The following is a 20,814-nucleotide window of genomic DNA, read 5'->3' as shown; positions in this document are numbered from 1 at the left end:
TTTTTTAAAATCATGTCAATGCTGCTGTCCAAAAACTGTTTTAGTGAAAAATGTCGATAACTAAGTTTATAACACCTTCACTTAAACCCTATACATGCCATATAAACCTTAAGATGCACAATAAAATTTACCGAAGTAATCTGAATAGTGTGCCTTGATGTGTTGATCTGATCCACCGATTTCACATCAATCTACAAAGAACATTAATCACACAGGAGTAAGCTTATGTAAGCTTAGTAAGTTCATAGGCATAGAAAATAATTCTTACCGAACATCTTATAACAAGTATACAATTTATAATTTCATTAATTCTTCCCTTTCTTAATCAATTTAGGAAACGCTTACGGAATTGAGTACTTCGTTTTTTAAAATGCCATAGTATAACTATGGTATTGCACATAATCACATATCACACACCAAAGCCATAGCCCAGCTATGGTCTTACATGGAAGCATCTATCACACCGATGTCATATCCCGGATATGGTCTTATACGGAAATCACATATCACATATTGCCATGGTCCAACCATGGTCTTTTCCGTCAATGCGTATGAGTCACTGAACGAAAGTACTCAATCCAATGTTCCACTAAATTAGAACTTTTATTCAAACATTTATATTTTCACAATTATCTCAGTTTAATAACATTCATATAAAATAACATACCATAGCATTCATGAAATTTCAAAGTATAATACAACATTTCCTGCAAACCACAATCTCAAACAATGAATTTACTCAATTGAGCTCAATATTAAATATCAACTTGTATTCCAACATTCAGCTTCAATTGCACTTACAAATACTTGTCAAATTAAGGATCGTCTTACGGATTTGAGTACATCGTTTGCCCGGTGCCACGATTTGCTTGAATATTTTACAATGCTATAACTCAGTATGGTTTCCTTCACTGGAATACCATACCTATTTTTCACAACTCAGTATGGTTTTCTTCACTGAAACACCATACATACTTTTCACAACTTAGTATGGATTTCTTCACTGAAACATACCTACTTTTCACAATTTTTCCATGGATTCACCATGGGCTTATTCGTCAATTCATCACTGATTACAGAACGTATGTACTCAATCCTACGTATCCTTTAATTTAAACTAACAATCTCATTTTTTTTCTCATTTTTACCATAAACATAATTCAAAAACAATATACGAATTGATACAATATATCATTCCCACATTAACAATTAACCATAAAAATTCAACCGTATGAACTTACCTAGGCCAATTTGTAGGATTTGTAAAAGTTCAAAGACTATTTTAATACTCTCTTTTCCGCATTTATCTTCAGATTCCCGATCTATAATATAAATTTTTCCATTCATTAGCATCTAACTCAATACTAATTCACTTCATAATTTATGCCCTTCAATTTTTGAAATTACACTTTTACCCCAAAACTTACAGTTTTTACAATCTAGTCCCTACTCAATTAACACTTTAATTGAACTAATTTTTTTTCCTCAAATAACACTTTATCTAATAATTTTAGGCTATTATACAGCCTTTGATATTCAGAATTTCAGTACAAAATCCCAATTCCTAACTTTTTCACAATTAAGTCCTAAAAATCATTTTCTACTAAAATCAATTAATAAAATCATAATATAATAAAATTAAAGCTTAAAATCTATAATAATTCATCATAAAATTCCAGTACTCACTCATGGTAACTTTCAAAGAATCAAAATCATTCATAGAATCAAAAACAAATGAATTCAATAATTGGACTTAATTGTAAAAGTCACAAAACATGAAAAATTACAAAGAAAAAGCAATAATTGAACTTACATGATGACAAATATGAAAAACCAGCTTGAAAACTCTCTCCTATGGCGTTTTGGCTGAAGAAAAATGATAATATCTCTAGATTTTTCAATTTTGTCTTTATTTTATATGTTTAATTTGCAAAATTTCCAATTTTTCCCTTATTTCTCCTTATTTTCTTGCTGATTTTCTTGCCCAAAACTATTTAATCACAATTTAACAAATTTTGTACTATTTTCAATTTAGTCTTTTTTAATTAATTGACTATCCAAACATTAAAATTTTCTAACGAAACTTTTATACTAACTCAATGACACTCCATAAATATTTAAAAAAATATTTATGGCTCGACTTATGAATTCGAGGTCTCGATACCTTGCTTTAGACCCAATTTACCAATTAAATTCTTTTTAAATCACAAAATTCACTAAATCACAGAATTCACTAATTCAAATATTCTTTTAAATTCACATTTGACCCATAATTATTAATTTATTAAATTTTCAAGCTTACTTGTCGGATTTAGTGATCCCAAATCACTGTTTTGATACCACTAAAAATTAGGTTGTTACAAGCTTATTATTTTTATTTAAACATTTTTATATTTCAAATAAATTTTCTAATTTAAACAGAGAACTCAACCCTTAAACAGATTTAATTGCAAGACATATAACTAACTATTAAAAAAATTAGGAGGTATAGTATAAATTTAATTATAAAAATAAAAAAATATTTTTTATGTATTTTATTTTTTAAACAATAAAACAGATTGAATCAGACCAACCCAAAATTAAAAAATTTAAACACAAACCCAACTCAAAACAGATTGGATTAACCTGACATAACTAACCATCCAACCCTTCTTAGCCCTTAGAAATGAAGGCTTAGTTCCCCATTATTACTGTGTTGAAAAATGTTTTTGAAAATTTTATGAAAAAAATATGGTTTGTTAATTTTAAATGTTTGATGTTGTTATCAAAAATTGTGATTGAAAATTAAAATATCTATTTTAAATATGATATTGGAAAGAAAAAAATTAATTAATTTATATAATATTTAAATAATTTAATATAATGATACATGAAATATAAATTCCAACCACCTTTTGAGTTATTAATATAAATTACTTCTAAAATTAATGATACAAAAATAAAATATTTTAAAATTTTATACCTAATGATGAATGATATTTGAATAATTTAATATAACGATATTTATGAATAATATTTAAGTAAATTAATATAATGATAAATGATATTTAAATAATTTAATATAATGATATAAAAAATATAAATGAAACTAATTTTTTATATACATTTTAAATATAATTACTATAAATAATGGTATTTTGATCATTTCACTTCAAAACGCAAAAGATGAGAGCAAAAGTCAAAAGCATCCGAATCTCAACTTTTTTATTTAGACGAAAAAACACTTTTTAAAAGCAATATATTCATCACTAATTGGAAAAGTACTTTCCCACCGAAATCCTTAAGTTTACCTTGTAGAAACATTGAATCTTTGAACTTTAGACTATCATATTTATGGAGACCAATTTTCAGTTTTAGTTGAAAAAATCGAAAAAAATGACTCATTCAGTTTTTTTTTTTTAATTTCAGTTTAGTCAAGTGAGTGAATTGGTTAGTTTTGGCCTCGACTTAATCGATTAATTTGGTCAGTTATTAATTTTTGAAACTTGAAATTGAATTGATCGAAAAAGTTAACTTATTTTATATTATTTTTAAATTATATAAATATATCTATATTTTATATTATATAATAAATATATAATCGTATAAACTCAACCTAATAATCCAACCTCGATTTACTGGAAAAATTTACTTTACGAACTGAATCAAAGTCGATTTAAATGATTTAAGTTAATTAAAAAAAGTTATCGAACCAACGGATTAAACAGATTGCAGTTACCCTTCCAAGCTGGATCCCTCACTAACAAAGGCATCAGCCATGTACATACAATTATCGCTTGAATATCTAGAAAGAGTTAATTGCATTAACATCCTCAAACTACATTTCATATTATAAATTGATCCTCAAATATCAAAACATTTTAATTGTATTCTAAGAAAAAACTTATATTACATAAATCAGGTACTTCTTCTACCCTAGTTATTAGTTTGGGCTTTAAATATTACATATCTAACTATTTTACCATTTAATTTACTATTTTTGAAATCTAAATAAAAATTCTAAAGTTCAAATTCCTAATGAAGGGATTTTTAGGGAATTTTATAAGAGACCTACATCATCCAATAAAATTTGATCATTTTAACTTCGGTCTTCTCCGCACTCTGAAACTCAAACAAAATTTGTTAATTTAATCTAATTCTAAAGGTTTAAATTCTGTAAATATATAAAGCTAAATTTATTCAATTTTTTAGAATTAGAACTAAATGACAAATTTTGTAAATTTGTTAAATTATTAGATTAAGAATCAAATTGAATTGATAAAATGTGTAAGTATTGAAAGACTAAATTTATTATTAGGCCAATAAAAATGGCCCACGTCAACTTTTCGTTAAGTATTTAACGGTAGGGATTAAAATTTTAAATTTTAAAAATGCTAGTGACGAAATTGAAAATATTTTAAATTGAGTAACCAAAATAAAACCTACCTAACACCACCAACGTAGTTTACCTTTTAAATTATTATTCTTCATATTATTTGATTAATTTTTTATATTTAAAACTCTTTTCAAATTTAGTAATATTAAAATTCTTTCAAATTGTTTTTTAGAAATAAAATTTTTATTAATATACTCGATTGAAATGTTCATAGAACTAATTTATTTATTTTAGTAAATTGTAATATCTATTAGTTTGTTCAAGTACTTTTAGTGCTACACGTGTAAGAATACAATTGAGATACATTTATACTCATTTTTTTTAACTTTATAAATAGAATCAATAAAATTTAAAATTATATATATACGATCTATTCTTTTTTTTTATAGTCTAAAAGTTACAGTAAAATTAAAACATTGATACACATTTCATATTTTTAAGAAAAATTAATATTTTTAAAATTTTATATAATTTTGGACTTAAACATTTAAATAATTTTCTATTTTGAATTTTATTTAACATTTTTATTAATTTTAAAATTTATATTTTTTTTAAAAGATTAAATCCAAGATGAACCTACACAAATAATTATTTATTTGTCCAAATTTATTCTAGATATAAAAAGTTCAAATAATTTTTTTTGAAATTTTTTAATTTTTTACTAACTGGCAATAATAGGTTAGAAATTGTTATCATTGACAGTAATGATTAAAAATAAATAAATAATAGTAAAAAGGCTTAATTAATACAATTTAAAAATTTGAATGCTCATGAAAAAACTTAATTAATTCTTTTTTTCTTTTTAAATTCCGTGATTCTTGTTTCTGTCAACCATTAATCTGTAAGCAAACAGTAAAAAAAAAACAAATAAAATAATGTTTGTTCCAAGCAGATATGGTATTGGGGAATATATATCCGACCATAACAAGTGGCATTATCTCATTGGAGCAACAAATAACACTTCAAAAATTGGTTGAGATTTTCGATAGATCAGCTTCACCAAAATTACTCCAACTGGACATTGCAAAATAGACATCCCAAATGTTACAAACCAATAGGAATTCAGACATTGATAATCATAAGATAACGCTTTTGAGTTGTACCAAAATAGGAAAAATCCTAACTTTTTCCTGAGAAAATTGTTCCAAGGCTAAGCTCGTTATCACGTTAACAATACTAACAGTCTGCATTTAGAAACATATATTTCCATTTCACTGTCTATATAATGTTGCCCTTATTTTGCAGAATACCGTAAATGCTTCAACTATAAACACAACACAAAATTAGAAAAAGAAATAACAATGATCAAAGCTAAGATTTGGAAGCTTTTTAAATGGCTGATTGGCTTCTTATCAACCGTAAATTGTTTATCTGTTCCTGCTTGACAAAAGGAACTCTGTCTCCATACTAAATTTAGCCTACTGGGGAGGGGGTGAATTTGGTTCATAAAGTTTGTACAGATTTGATCTATTTCAAGTATTTTTCATGGTGCTACTGCTGCAACGCAAGATATTTTTCCCCATGTAGATATTTTACATAAATATCTTAACAGCCACTCAAACTCAGTGACTTGTATTTTGCTGCCATCATTTCAACATCATAACTTGAAGAACAAATTTACTGCATATGGGCTCAACAAGTTTCTCTCTTTCAAAACTCGTTTATTGTCCTAATAATTTGTGGTTGTCAATATTTAATTATAGTGAGTGTCAAAATCTCCAACTGTGCATTCAAATTTCAAAGACAAAATGAGAATTAAAAAAAAAAAAAGATAGATACTGGCATCGGCTACTGCCCGTTAAGTGTTTTTGTGGATGGAAAGAGTGCCAAGTGGAAAATCCAAAGAAAATATCGAAATCTTGAGCCCCCAATGAAATGAGAGATATAGATACTGGCCTAGATAAGGATTGAGGAACCTCGCCCACAGCTCCCTATATAATCCCTGCGCATTGCCCCCTTTCCATCACTCTCAAAACTTATACCACAAACTCCCATCACCCGAGATCATCTTTCCCCTTCAGAATGGCGGCTGCAACCATGGCTCTCTCTTCCCCATCTTTCGCCGGAAAGGCCGTCAAGCTCTCTCCTTCCGCCCCTAAAATCCAAGGCAATGGCCGTGTTTCCATGAGGAAAACCGCTACCAAGGCTGCTCCCTCTGGAAGTCCATGGTACGGTCCTGACCGAGTCTTGTACTTGGGTCCACTATCTGGTGAGCCTCCATCTTACTTGACCGGAGAATTCCCTGGTGACTACGGTTGGGACACTGCTGGACTCTCGGCGGACCCAGAGACATTTGCCAGGAACCGTGAGCTCGAAGTCATCCACTGTAGGTGGGCTATGTTGGGTGCTCTTGGGTGTGTTTTCCCTGAGCTTTTGGCTAGGAATGGAGTCAAATTCGGTGAGGCTGTGTGGTTCAAGGCCGGATCTCAGATCTTCAGCGAAGGTGGGCTTGACTACTTGGGAAACCCAAGCTTGATCCACGCTCAAAGCATCTTGGCCATCTGGGCTTGCCAAGTTATCTTGATGGGAGCTGTTGAGGGTTACCGTATTGCTGGCGGGCCTCTCGGTGAGGTGACCGACCCCTTGTACCCAGGTGGCAGCTTCGACCCATTGGGTCTTGCTGACGACCCAGAGGCATTCGCTGAGCTTAAGGTGAAGGAGATCAAGAACGGCAGATTGGCTATGTTCTCCATGTTTGGATTCTTCGTCCAAGCCATCGTCACCGGAAAGGGACCATTGGAGAACTTGGCTGACCACCTTGCTGACCCAGTTAACAACAATGCCTGGGCCTACGCCACCAACTTTGTTCCCGGAAAGTGAGATTAGATGGTGAGAGTGATTTGTGTTTGAAGTTTTCTCTGTTGATGTGATGTAAATTTGTTGCAAATCAATGAGAGCATGAGGTGAATTTTTATGTGCTAAACATGCATTTGCATTTTGCCTACCTTCTTTTCACAGCTTTAATCATCTTATTCATCTTCATTTTATTTCGAAAAAGAAAATGATTGATTAAAAAGTGTTGAATATAGCATCTGGGCCTGCATAATAATCTTACACGAAACAATGGGAGAATTATGTGATAACAGCAGCTCCAAGAGTCACTACAATCTATCAGATATATAAAGACTGTTCTTCTGCATATGGTTTCATTCTATAGATATTTTATATTGGTTTTCCCTACTACTATTCTCCTTTGCCAACGTTACCCAATAAATGATCATTTCCTTTTTAGTCTTTTTTTAACTTTATAAAATATTAAATTAATTTAATGGGTAAATTTGCATATTGACTTCCTCTAGAATTTAAAATTCACCTCCAGTCTCTTCAAAATTAGAAAGTTTATAGTTTTATCCCCAGGGAAATTGTAAAATTTTCTTTTAATATAGTGATAATAAAATTAGTAATGATTCAAATCCGACCTTACAGAAAAAAAATTCAGACTTCACTTGGAGTAAGTGGAAACGTTTTCAATTTCTAGTTCTCCCTCTTTGGAAGTAAAAGCCCATTCTTTTTAGAACCAAAAAAAAAACAAAAAAAAAAGAAGAAAAAGATTGATGGAGCTAACTTGAAAGATTAAATTGGGTGAGGAAAATCAGTGGCTAAAGCTATATTAATGTCCTATGACTTGTAGCATGAAAAGCAACGAGGTAAAAAGTTAATTGGAATAAAAACAATAACTTTTTATTGAGGCAAAGCCTCTCTCAAGTCTCAACCAACAAAAGTGGGGGAAACTAAAAGAATTCCTAGTTTAAATTACCTTAACTTGAGGGTGCAAGAAAACGTAATAGTTGGTGCAAAACTAAGAGAGAGTAAGTGTGATAAAATAGTCGGTTTGGTTAATATTTATTAATTGAATTATTTGAAATGTAAAAATCTTTAATAATTAATCGGATTGAAGTTTTTTTTAAATATATTAATCGAATCGAAATATTTTGGTTAACCGGCCGAGTTAACCGGAATTTATATGTTTTTTTTTCTTTTGGTTAAAATAAGTATAAAACATATAAAAAATACATTATTAATGTTCTTTTTTTTATTTAATAGTTCAAAAAAACTTTAAATGGAGATGAAAACAACAAATAAGACATTAGAAACACTACATGAGTCTTGAAAGTTAACAACCAAATATTATATAAATTTTGAAAACAACAAATATTTCGAATTAATTACCTAATTTCAAACTGAATTAACCGATAATTGAAATTTTAAAAACTCATTAACCAACCTCCAACCAAACTAGATTCAGCCACCGACCGATTTAAATTAGATCAAATCAACCCAAATCTCACTACTAAACTAAAATAATAAAAGATAGATTAAAAGTAGGGATGATTCTTTTATGAATATATGGTTTTTTTAATATGTAATAGATTTTATAAATTTTGAATATTCTCTAACACTTACCTTTTGAATCTGAAAATAATATAGACATAATACCTAAAACTTATCAAAAATTTTAGACAAGCTACTAATGAACTATTTTAAGTGGCACATGTATGGTACAAAAGGTAACAATCAGAAAATAAAAATTAAAACTTCTAATAATTACTGTATTTACATGTTTTCATTGCACTCTGTAGAGATCGTGGCCATGTTGTTGTTGTTGTTTTCTGAATTATGACAACGGGTCAAAATTGCATTGTTACTCCATTTTTTAAAACTTCACTTAAGCCCAGCTTGAAATGGGATGAGGGTAATCTTGTCGCCCATTATTTATAAAGTATGAGCCAACTTAAATAGCGAACCATCAAGGTGTGATATACAAAGTTATATATATATACGCCTAGTAATTGCTATAATTTATCTATTTAATTTTTAAACATTAAAATATAAATAATTAAACTAATATTAATAAACGAGGTTTAGACCAAAGTTTTAAGAAATTATAATTTGAAGCTAAATATCATAGTAGGGTCAAATTAAGAAAACAAACATCATTGGAAAAATTTGAGGGGTGAAGTATAAATATATATTGGGAATGATAATATTAATAGTTAAGAGATTGAATTATTATTTAGTCAACGGGCAGTGGGATTAAAATTCTTAAAATTAGAGAAAAATACAAATAAAGTGTTTCGTTTGTGATTAAGGATGGGTTTGGATGGGTGGTGGGGTGTGATACGATGCATTTAGTTTATTTTTTGTCTCACGTTATAGTATCGCTACAGTATTTAATTTCGCTACAACTGTTATTTTTAAACTACTCATATGTAAATCTATCGCCCATCCAAACTCACTCTAAAAAGGAAAGGGAGGAAGAAGGGTGGAAGAAGTAAGTTTGTGCTTATAACCTGAGTCAATGCAAAGTTATGTGTTACAAATTGTTTAATATTGAATATCTGGATATTGAAATTGATTCTACTGTGGTTATATATCTTGATGCTTCTCAACGGTTTCCAATATAGATGCTTCGAACCAATATACTATGCATTAACTAGGATGAGAAGAAGTTATTTAGAATAATGCTTTTGATTTTGAGTTGCTGTCAAAATGCAGGTATTAAGAGTTATATTATATTTTGTTTTATTATTTAAAAAATGAATAAATTAGTCTTTGTATATTAGATCAAATGGTTGACTAGTTATTTCTATTAAAATTTTTATTAATTTCTACTATTAAAAATTTGTCATTATATAACACATGGTGTGTCACATCTACCTTGTGCTAACATACAATGACTAATTTTTAACAGTAAAATTAATGAAATTTTTAACAGAATGATTAGTTTACGTGCAAAGACTAATTTACTTATTTTTTTAATAAAAAACTAAAATACAATCCGACTTCTCTTACAAAGAGATGCATTTATGCATTGCATGTAAGTTGCCCGAGCTCTTGAATTATATTAAAATTAAACTTATTTGTGGATGTTGTAAGGACTATTTAAATTTTCTACCAACCTACTTTTGGATGAAACATACATGTATATTTTATTTTATATCATTTCCAATTAGCCCGTTGTTTATGCCCCTGCTAAAGATTAAAGATAACATTGTTAACGCCCACGTCCACAATTCTATCTAAAAGTAAAAATCGGAAGCTTCATGAAATCTCTAAAGAAGAAAACTTCTAGTAAACAAAATTATACATAAAGTCTTGAAACCTCACCCCGCAAGAAAGAACAGTGAAAATTTAGTAAGATAAAATCTGAGAGTAAAAAAAAACACACACGCGCGCACACAATTTTTTTATTGGGCTCGCAGGTTGTCCTTGAGGTAGGTTATTAATGATAAAATCTCATTTCGAAGCTAAAAATCTTTAATATTGATTGAAAATAATCTCATGAAAACTTACCTCAATCTTTAAACAAATTAAAATCCAGTGAAGAATATGAAATCACCACGAACCCTGAAATTTGAGATTGAATTCAATTACAACTTTGAAATCATCACAAAGTCGAAGAAACAATGGCACCACAACTCGTAATCAAAGTAAATGATAGCCGAGATATTAGAGCTTCGACTCCACATTTCATACCTGAAACTTCAACAAAGAAGTTCCAATGGGGGGGAAGAGGAAAGATTTTGCAGAGTGGTGAGAGGGCGACATGAGAGCTTTAGGAATTTTCAGATGTTTGGAAAGGGACGTAATTTTCCCAGAGATTGTTGAGCTGTTCTAGTTGGAATTTAAATTTGCTCCCTGGGTAATCAAATTACGAACACGAGTTTGGAAAGAAAAGGAATTTGATGGAAATATTTGCCCAAAGCCATCAAACATGAATGTTTGTTGCCCACAATACCTTCACGTGAAATTGCTCTTTTCTTTATTGTAAATCATGTATCTCTAATATTTTGATTTTGTTTATACGCATGCATTAATCACAATATACGTGAAAATAATATTTTATTTTAAAAATAATCAAATTTTATTGGAGGTTAAATTACAATGATAGTTTATGTACTTGATAATATAGTTTTGCTTAAAAACAATCCTTTTATGTTGACAAGGTCGTTTAATTTAATTTTTTAGAATATGTGATTAAAAGAAAATCAAAGTGATGTTGTGAGGAATCTCGTCCTTAATTAACATCTTGATTTTAGTAGGAATGAGCGGATGTTCGAACTTTGAGAGACCTAAAAACTCTTTAGTCTTTTCCTCCAACAAATGAATTGGATGAGGAGAATAATGGGACCACGAAAATAAGATTCTATTTCTATGTAAAAGAAGGAGATTTCATCACAATTGTAAGTTTTATATATTTAAAGAGAGAGTACCTCATTTGGTTTTTGTAAATTTATTTTATATGCTTCTGTCTGTGCACATTTTTTACGCGATGGAAAGGATTAGGTACTAAAAGCTGGATTACAACACATGGATGGATTAATATACTTTTTAAATATTAAATAATGTATAGGTTGAAAAAGATAAAATCAAATATTTAAATGTTATTATTTTAAGTTCTAATTTTATTATGCGCCAATTTTTATTGAATTTATATAAAAAAAATAGAAAGAGGAAAATATTTTTATTAGAATATAATTGATTTTGTAAAAAAATATGATTAATTTTTTAGTCATTTTTTAATTATATTTATGTTTCACCTTTGAATGGGCGGTGCGTTTACTTGCGGTTAGTGTACAAACAGCAGTGGCAGCGAGATTAGATACTATAATGTGAGATAAAAGGAAAACTAAACGCACCGCACTGGAGGTAGACGCTTATCCAAAGGGACCTTATAGTAAATATTTGGTTAAACGATGAGACATTTAGTCCCTTTTCAACTGAGTTGGTTTCCATCAATAACTTAAATATAGTAAAAATTAAACAACAATATAGCTTGTTTGATTGATTGATTATATTTTTATTTTAAATAAATGGTAAATTGTTTGCTTGAGTTGGTGTCACCGATGTTATAAAAAACAAACAGGTGATCAAATAGATCCTAGACCATTGATTCTCGAATCAATTGGTTTTGATCGATTCGATCGTTGGTTCAACAATGATTAAGCAAAAGAATTAAAAGAAAAACATAAAAATAAGACAAATTATTTTTAAAAAATAAACTATTCAACCGTTATATTTATTGTGTTAGTTTTTTTTAATTGATTCACAAACTGTTGGGTCTACATCTAATTTTATGCCACTAGTTGAACCAGACGAACTATTGATTTCATCGATTGGGTTGATTTTGACATCTTAGCTATAACCTATCAATCGAGCCTCAATTTAGTTGGAAAATTACCAAAAAATCATTCATTTACAAAGTAAGAAATATTAGTATGATGGTATATTGGTGTTTGTAGTTTTATATTTTTCCATACAATCTAGGGAAATAAAAAATTATGGAATTTTGACCTAAAAAAATATGGTTTTATATCATTTCAATTTTATTATTTTAACTAAATCCTTATTTATTTATTTGCATTAATTTTCTTTATAAATAGATTTGTTATGTCAAAAATTATACCCCATCCTAACTATGCCATAATATAGTTTAAAGTTAAGTGTGTACTTTATGAGAGATTGAGAAGTTTTTTAACCTGAAATTTTAAAAGTTTAAATTAGGGTTTTTATTTACATTTTATGAATTTATATTATTTTTAGGATTAATTATTTACTTATCGAATTAATCTAACTTGACTTATAATATCAAATTCAGTTAAAGAGTTTTATATTAATATAGATTTATAATAAATTTAATCAACACTAGAAAATATGGCGGTGAAAAAATAAATATTTTACACATAAAAATTTGTTTAAAATAATTAAATGATAAGTATTTTTTAGTAATTTAATTAAAACTAAAAATTTTATTACGCTTGTATACATGTAGAAATTACGTATTTAAAACATAAACGAGCATTTAAAAATAACATATAATAAATAATGAAATGCAAAGTTTGAAATTAGTAATAGCACATATACAATATGTATTGAATTAAAATAAGAAAATTGTTTAAATTGTGAGTAAAATAAAATTTAAATAAATAAATACATCAGATTAATAATATTAAATGCACTTCAATTGTCAAATTTATTGGGTTGATATCGAGCTTACTTGTAGAAAGCTATTAACAGAACATCTAGAATCATCGAAAGTTCATAAAATGAAATAAACAAACAATGTGAGTGAAATAATTTGTGTAATAAAATATTAAAATAAATTTTTTGTTGAAGCGAAAAAAAAATTATGAATATGGTTGATATAAGTTCAAATATTAATTTCTATAAATTTTTATTGATTTTTATAGATAAGAAAAAGAATTCATTATAAATTGAAATAAGTAAAATTATTTTAGTAATTTTCTTTTATTTTGTAAGGCGAACTTAATTACACATTTATAAATGTTGAATTTTTAGGTGGAAGATTATTTCAAACATTTTAAAAATTAAAAAAAAGAAGAAAATACCTAATTACCGCTGACTCGATTTAAAAAATGTATTGATTTCATTGTAATTGAAGAAGTGTCCACACAATTAATAACACCAAATTCAATCACACAATTAATTAATTGTAAAAATAGTTTAATAATAAAAAAATTAGATAGATTACTAGTAAAGTGATTAGAAGTTTAGAAGACGTTTACCCCCGCCCCACTCCCACCCTAAAGTTTGTTCTTAAGACTTGATTAGACAAAATAATAATACAAGTAATCTACAAAGGATTATTGAGAAAAAAACGAAAAACAAAAAGCAAATGAGAAGAAGAGTCGATTCCACGATAACGCATAAATCGTCAAACCTCGTGAGCCCCACTGGTTCCTCTCTGTCACGCGTGCATCCAACGGTCACTTTCCCTTCCGCATTACACGGAAATGCCCCAAATCCGACGGCTCAAATCCTACCGCGTTTGACTCCGAACTGCACACATCTCAATATCAAAATCCCTATATAAAAAATATAATGAAAATTAATTGCTCTTACCCAGAATTTCACTATCTTCACTCCCTTAATTAAAACTCTGCAGCTTTCTTCAGCGCAAATCCAGGGGCTTTTTCAGACCAGTTTTCCCTATTACCTTCCTCTCTTGTTTGGCTGCTTCCTGTCCTTCGATTCACTTTTTTTGTTTCTCTGTGTTTTTTTTTATTGTAAGTTTTTTCATTTTTTTTCCTTTTCGTTATCTAGATTATTTACGTTTCCCCCTTAAAAAATAGGTATCATATATATTTTAATGGTAGTATTTTTGTTAGTCTCTGTGTTTTCCCCCTCTAATTTATCTGCAATTCGTGCATATAGTTCCACTGAGGAATTTGTGATTTTTTTTAATGGAAAGTGAGTTTTTCTATATTAAATCTTCAGTGCTTTCGTTTTCTAAATTTCTCCTAGATCTATATCTGCTACCAAATAGAACTACTTTCTTTGATTTTAATTTTCCGTTTTGAGTTTTAGTTCCACTGAGCTTGAATTATCATTGATCCTTTTGTTTACTTCATTCCTCTTTTACTGCAGATCCCCTGGTTTCTTAATGTAAGTGCTTGTGTAACTGTGTTTGATTTTAACTCCTACTTCCTTTATCTTTTTTTGGCAGGCAAAAGACTTGGATTTGTTCTTCAATAATCACTTCGGGGTTGAATCAAAGTCTAACAAAATGCCGTGGTCTTTCGTCAACTGCGTGCGCTTAGTTGTTTTCTTTCTTGTCATACTGTAATTTTATTTGTTTCTGGTGAGTTCTCTTAATCTGAAAAGTTCTGTTCATGATCTTTTGCCTGCCTTATAATTTCCAGAATAAAAAAAGAATTTACATTGTAATGTGCATCATGTATCTATCTGTTGTTATTCTACTGTTGTAGGTGAATTTCGATTGAATTTGAAAGGGGATAGGGTTCCTTCAACTTTCGTTCGCAATTGGAAAATTTTGGGTTGGAGGTGTGAGAATGTACATTTCGGTAACCATAAAGAGATATCGAGCAATTAAGGAAGTTGGGAAAATTAAAATGAGCGTTGGTGTTATTGCATACTATAAGCTAGTTCAAGTTTGTCAGGTAAATATGTTTTCTTGTTTCAAATTTCATGTTGATGTTCCATCCTGTTATATTTTATATGTTTGTGTCCTTGGAAATGCATGAAAGGCTGTCTTAGATAAATCTATGTGCCATGTCATATATTGTCCCATCACTAATGTTGCTGTAGTATGTCTGGATTAGGTTGAGTAGGCCTCTTGATCTCTAGTTTGTCAAATAACTGATTGGAAAAATCTGTCTTATTAATGCACACAAGCAAATGAACTACAACAACCACGAACACAAAGCACATTTATGTGGGCATACATGCAATTGTTATGGCTGTAGAGAAAGAAGTTATATTCAAATTTGAGTAATGAAAGATGTTTATCATTTGTATATCCGTGTTGTTGTGGATTTCCCTTTGTCAACAGATCTGGACATGTACAGTACATAGACTTTTGGCCATTTTTAGCAGGCTTAATGAAATAGAAATTGTCAAGTGACTCCAAAATACTAAGCAGGACTAAAGTTTCTGTTCTTATAAATATGATCGACAAAGTATCTTTTTGTTTTTGCTGCACATATTACTCGTGCAAGTTTTATGGTTATATTGACTTTTTTATATGCTATTGCAGGCAGAGTATTTCCGTCAGTTGCTTAAGCCTGTTACGTAGTCTGGTATTACAGAACTCTTGGAAATTGGGATCTGGGAGAGTGCCGTTCGGTTGTGTTATGTGTGAGGCTGTGATAGAATGGAACATCTGATTGTGTTGATGGCAAATTTGGGATAGGTAGCTTTGACATATTGTAATGGCGATCCAGTAGTTTAGATTTTTGTCTCACCGTAATTTAGTTATAAATCTTCTTCCAACTTAAAAGCTGAATAACTTCACGTTCAAAGCCAAGAAGCAATCTTTTGTTGTGAACCTCTTGATTAAGTAGAAATTTCGATGCAGAGTGATCAACAGTTTTACTCCCCAAAAGCAGTGCCCAGACTTGCAGATCACGTGGATGATAATTACATTCACATGCCGGTTCCTTCTGCTTTTGGTACAGTTTTTCCTCCATGTGCTAAGCCATTGCCACCCCTCCATGGCATTGAGTTTCAACCCTCAGAGGTTTGTCCCAAAAATTTCGTTATCTTCAATCAGAATGATCATAGAAACCAGATAATGTTCAATCCTGCTGTTGCAAACAAATTTAATGGTCATGGATTAAATGTTTTTGCAACTTACCTTGATGGAAAGTATGACATTAAAGATGTTAATGATGCGGAAAAAGATACCTCATCCTCTCTGAAAGAGGATTCAGATGATATTGATGCACTACTCAGCTCAGAAGAGGAGGAACAAGAAGATTATGATGAGGAAGAAGTTAGCACAGCACGGACTTCTGGTAATTATGAAAGTGACTCTGATTCTCACTCTGCCTATGGCTCAAAACCAAGAAAAAACAGCTCATGTTCTTCTACTCTGAAATCCTCTGGTAGCGGTTTTGGTACTGACCCCAAAAAGCGGCTGAAAATGAAGAAAATGGTTAAGGTTCTAAGGGGAATTGTACCAGGTGCTGATCAGATGGGTACTGTAGCCGTTCTCGATGAAGCTGTTCGGTACCTCAAGTCTCTCAAGGTTGAAGTAAAGAAGCTTGGAGTTGAGAATTTCAAGAATGGAGATTAAACTCATATTCTGGTAATGGTTTCCTCATCTAATGGAATTCAAGTTTATCCTGTATTGCATACCCATCCTTCGCCGTCTCTCTGATGGTTTGGGTTCCAGAGATAAAGAAGACAGGCATTTAGAATTCATGTGTGTTTTAGTTTCCAGTTATGCATATGTATTAATGGTGCCAGTGCATGTGTTGCTTAAACTTCTGAAGATCATATATCATGTCCCTTGGAAAGGGAGAGAGGTTGGGTGGAGTTTGGCTCTGTAATATGACTACTAAGTTTGTAGTTGCCATTATCTTTATGGCACTAGTAGCTGCTTTGAATGTTAATGAAATGTACTTAAAAGATATTCAGTATTAGTTACTTCGCTGCCTGGTTTCTTATTCTACTTGCTTTTTGTTTATTCCCCGTTGTTGCATAAATATTATAAATGCTTGTTAAACCTTTTGAGTACCACTTTACTCGGACTTTTGTCTTTGTTTGATGTCGTTTCTTTGCATCTCTTTTTAATATTCTCGTGGTTTCTTTTTACCCCACGGTACACTATATTTGAGAAATAATTTGTTGCAAGTCCAGAGACGTGCTGTTGTCTGTTAATACATTTTATGTGGTGCCCGATCCTGTTTGTGTATATTTTGTTTATCAGTATTTGAGCATGAGGTGCATAAACCTGTCAGTCTTAATACCTTTATACATAATATGCCCTTTTATGTGCTGATATTTAGAGACATGAGAGCTCATTGTCATGCATGCATGGTGCTTTTCTTTTGTGCACCTTTCCCCCGCAATCGCTGTATTTGAGCCAGTAGGTAGTGCAGTTAGTGGCGCACCAGCACGACCTTTTTTATCAGTTTTCGAACTCCTACCAAGTTATGTGCCTGTTGGACGGACCCACTTCTTTTATCAACTTTTGTTAAGTTGGATTTTCCCTCATCATCAGTTCCAGCTTGTTATGCGTCTTCATGATTCAATTGGTTAACTCTTTTTTATATTTTGTTTACGGAAAGACTAGAAGTAAAGCTGAATCATGTCGAAACTGGAGGGAAGTCTTTTCATCTTTGACTAAAATACAAGTATCGTCTAATCTACCTACAAAAATAATATGAAAGAGGCGGGATGGTCTTACGAATTGGCCACCCCCAAGCAACTATGGTTCCAATGATGCACGCCTCATGTCAAATGTCAGGGTGGGCTAGACTTTAACAGAGTTGACTTTCTGTTAGCCTACTTTTAGGGAAACAGGCTGGCTATATTCAGCGAGTGATGCAAAAACAAATAAAAAAAATTCAACACCACTATCATTATGTCAACGAACCCATTTGCCAACTTACTGCAATTCGATGGGTTTTCAGCCACTAGTGATGGAAAATAGGAGACTCACCCAATCCAACTAGTAGTGACTGGAGCTTTATCCAGGGAAGACTTGTCAGGGACTCAACTTCAGGTCCACAAAGCATGACTTAAAACAATTTTTGACCTATCTTTCGTCTTTTTGATTGTGTGTTGTCTCTCTCTTGAATTAGGGATCCGGAGGTTACCAACTTTGCTGATTTGTTTTACCAGTGCTGATAAAATTATAGCCCCATTGTGAAGTTTCTTTTTTGAAATTGAACCAAACCAAATGCTACATGTTCGACAAAGAAGCTAATTCCTAGTGACAACCATTAGGCAGTACGTTTCAAAGCAAGGAATGATGTACTTTTACATAATAATAACACGTTCCCTCTTTAACTTTTATCTCTTGAAAAACCCGGTTACGTGAGCCTAATTAGAAACCTATTTGAAAAGCAATAAAGCTGTCAAGCTCAAGCTAATACTATCTTAGCTTTACAAAATGGGTTTTTGTTAAGACTGTTTTAGGCCATTCTTTGAGTAGGCTAAAACCCACAGGCAGCGTTGGATTATTACTTTTGGTCCACGGGCAATGTTGGATTCAAGAATTTAAAAAGAAGAAGAAGAAGAAGAAAGTTAATAGTCGACTACCGGCATTGAACAATTCCATGATTTTCTTTCTTCTTCTATAAACCCAAATCGAAAATCGATCGAGAAAAAGAGGAGAATGGGTGAATGGAGCAGCTTTACTGCTGTAGTGAGAGGCCTCTGTTTGCTTTACGTTACCAACAAATATCTCGGCACCGTCACTATTGTAAGCAAAATTTCCGACTTATCCCAGAAAAACAAATTTATCAATCTGTTTCTTCTTTCTTGGGTTTTAATTTTGCTTCTGAATATGGGGGCAATGACTGGGTACTTGAATAGACTTATGGTCCTAGCATGCTTCCGACCTTAAACGTAACAGGCAGTATGTTGTTGGTGGAGCGCATTTCGACCCGCATCGGCAAACTTCGACCTGGGGATGTTGTGATCTTTCGATCTCCCGAGGCTCCTAGGAAGATTGTCTGCAAACGGTTGATCGGATTGGAAGGTGATCAAATCACCTACGTCGTCGACCCTCAATCGGGTGATAGATGCGAAACTATCGTGGTACATATTCAAAGAATTACTGTGTTTCTTAAAAAAAACCTTAATTATCATTATCATTCAGTAATTTGTTGCTTTTAGCTAGGTTCCTAAAGGGCATGTTTGGGTAGAAGGAGATTACATCTATAATACAAAGGATTCGAGGAATTTCGGAGCTCTTCCTTATGGCCTTCTCGAAGGCAGAGCTTTTTGGACGGTTAGCCCTCCCTTTTCTCTTAGTTTTCATGTTACATCAGTTTTTATTATTCGATCTTCATTTACTATCCAACTGTATTTTTTTTTCCTCTTGTAGTTATTGCCTCGTAAAGATTTTGGACCCTTGACACCCAAACCAGAATAAAATTGGTGTTCCTATGATTGGTAGGTTCTTATTATATCGGGTTGGAATTGGATAAGTTTGTGATTTTCCGTGTGTAAGGGACTTTGTGCACAATATATGTTTGTCAAAATGTCTAGTAAGTTGTTTTCTTGGGATGTCAGATGCTTTGAAAACGTCTGCTGTGGAGTAATGTTAGGGCTTTCAAATAAAATATGGGGAGTGGGTCTCTTCTTGCCATTTGGTTGTGCTCTTCCTTATCGAAGCATCTTTGGTGTCCCTAGAGGCAATCCTTTTGAAACAATTATTGTTGTTACCGGCATTTTCAGACTTTAGTTCCTCTCAGGTATTATGATATATTATTGACACGGGTCAGGAGACTTTTACGTATAGTTTGCTCTCCGTTTTTAATCTTTAAATAGTGAAAATGTGTAGTTGCCATGCATGCATGCTTTTGCTGTTAAACTTGTATTTTTTGCTTCAAATTCATCAGTTCTAGCGTGGAAGATGGTGAAGCAGCCTGAAATGTCTTTCAAGCTATGCAACAAGGGAAGATTTAAGTTGGATGATGAAATTGTATTGTTTTCATCGATGAATCATGCTGCTATGCACTTTTTTGTTCCACATAAAGACTTGACTTATAAGAAAAATGATATCAAGTTGGACGGATTCTATTCGAGCTGCAACCTCCATTAGTTTGTTGTCTTGATGTTGAAAGCTAAAACGTTGACACGATAAGTGGGAAATTTTCATTTAGACCAGAGATAAACTTTCTTATTGAACTTCAGCTCATTTTGGGTATGATTGGATGAGTAAAAAAAATAGAAAGGATGAAAGACGAGAATAGAAAAAAGGGAAAAATAATTTTAATTGCAAGAAAAGTTCGAGAAAAAAGTAAAATAAAATAAAATTATAATTTTCTATTCTAAATTCTAATTGATAAAAGTAACGAGAAAAAGATATTAAGTATTTTTTAAAACAATTTTTTTCCTTTGTATTTTTTTCATTTTCTCTTTCCTAGCCAGCACCAATATAGGAATATGTTTTCTTCCTATTTCTCCATGTATCCAATTTCATATTTCAAATTTCAAAA

General features: G+C 31.1%; 3 protein-coding genes across 10 annotated transcripts; all 3 read left to right on the top strand.

Annotated features, from left to right (window-relative positions):
- Nucleotides 1-6,111: 6,111 nt before the first annotated feature.
- On the top strand, nucleotides 6,112-7,298 carry LOC107905868 (chlorophyll a-b binding protein of LHCII type 1). Its single transcript, XM_016832642.2, has one exon. The coding sequence runs from the start codon at nucleotides 6,398-6,400 to the stop codon at nucleotides 7,193-7,195; it is 798 nt and encodes a 265-aa protein (XP_016688131.1). The 5' UTR covers nucleotides 6,112-6,397; the 3' UTR covers nucleotides 7,196-7,298.
- A 6,914-nt stretch (nucleotides 7,299-14,212) lies between these two features.
- On the top strand, nucleotides 14,213-17,283 carry LOC107905869 (transcription factor bHLH144). Of its 3 annotated transcripts, XM_041093836.1 has the most exons (5): nucleotides 14,213-14,403; nucleotides 14,844-14,978; nucleotides 15,106-15,297; nucleotides 15,894-16,049; nucleotides 16,215-17,283. In XM_041093836.1, the coding sequence occupies exon 5, from the start codon at nucleotides 16,287-16,289 to the stop codon at nucleotides 16,932-16,934; it is 648 nt and encodes a 215-aa protein (XP_040949770.1). In that variant the 5' UTR covers nucleotides 14,213-14,403; nucleotides 14,844-14,978; nucleotides 15,106-15,297; nucleotides 15,894-16,049; nucleotides 16,215-16,286; the 3' UTR covers nucleotides 16,935-17,283. The 3 variants fall into 3 exon arrangements, with proteins under 3 accessions (XP_040949770.1, XP_016688132.1, XP_040949769.1); XM_016832643.2 differs by having other exon boundaries at nucleotides 15,894-17,283; XM_041093835.1 differs by lacking the exon at nucleotides 14,213-14,403 and adding an exon at nucleotides 14,445-14,587 and having other exon boundaries at nucleotides 15,894-17,283.
- Nucleotides 17,284-18,422: 1,139 nt separating this feature from the next.
- On the top strand, nucleotides 18,423-20,400 carry LOC107905870 (mitochondrial inner membrane protease subunit 1). 6 transcript variants are annotated; one of them, XR_005913917.1, is made up of 6 exons: nucleotides 18,424-19,070; nucleotides 19,184-19,408; nucleotides 19,491-19,601; nucleotides 19,698-19,765; nucleotides 19,886-20,067; nucleotides 20,215-20,400. XR_005913917.1 is itself a non-coding variant. In XM_016832646.2 (5 exons), exons 1-4 carry the CDS (start codon nucleotides 18,984-18,986, stop codon nucleotides 19,743-19,745), a joined length of 471 nt encoding a protein of 156 aa, XP_016688135.1. In that variant the 5' UTR covers nucleotides 18,424-18,983; the 3' UTR covers nucleotides 19,746-19,765; nucleotides 20,215-20,400. The 6 variants fall into 6 exon arrangements, 4 of the variants coding, with proteins under 4 accessions (XP_016688133.1, XP_016688135.1, XP_016688134.1 ...); XR_001686625.2 differs by having other exon boundaries at nucleotides 18,423-19,070; nucleotides 19,698-20,067; XM_016832646.2 differs by lacking the exon at nucleotides 19,886-20,067.
- Nucleotides 20,401-20,814: the final 414 nt, after the last annotated feature.

Source organism: Gossypium hirsutum, chromosome D05 (genome assembly GCF_007990345.1).
Source record: "Gossypium hirsutum isolate 1008001.06 chromosome D05, Gossypium_hirsutum_v2.1, whole genome shotgun sequence".
Classification (NCBI taxonomy): Eukaryota; Viridiplantae; Streptophyta; class Magnoliopsida; order Malvales; family Malvaceae; genus Gossypium; species Gossypium hirsutum.
This window is presented reverse-complemented; position numbering and strand designations above follow the sequence as displayed.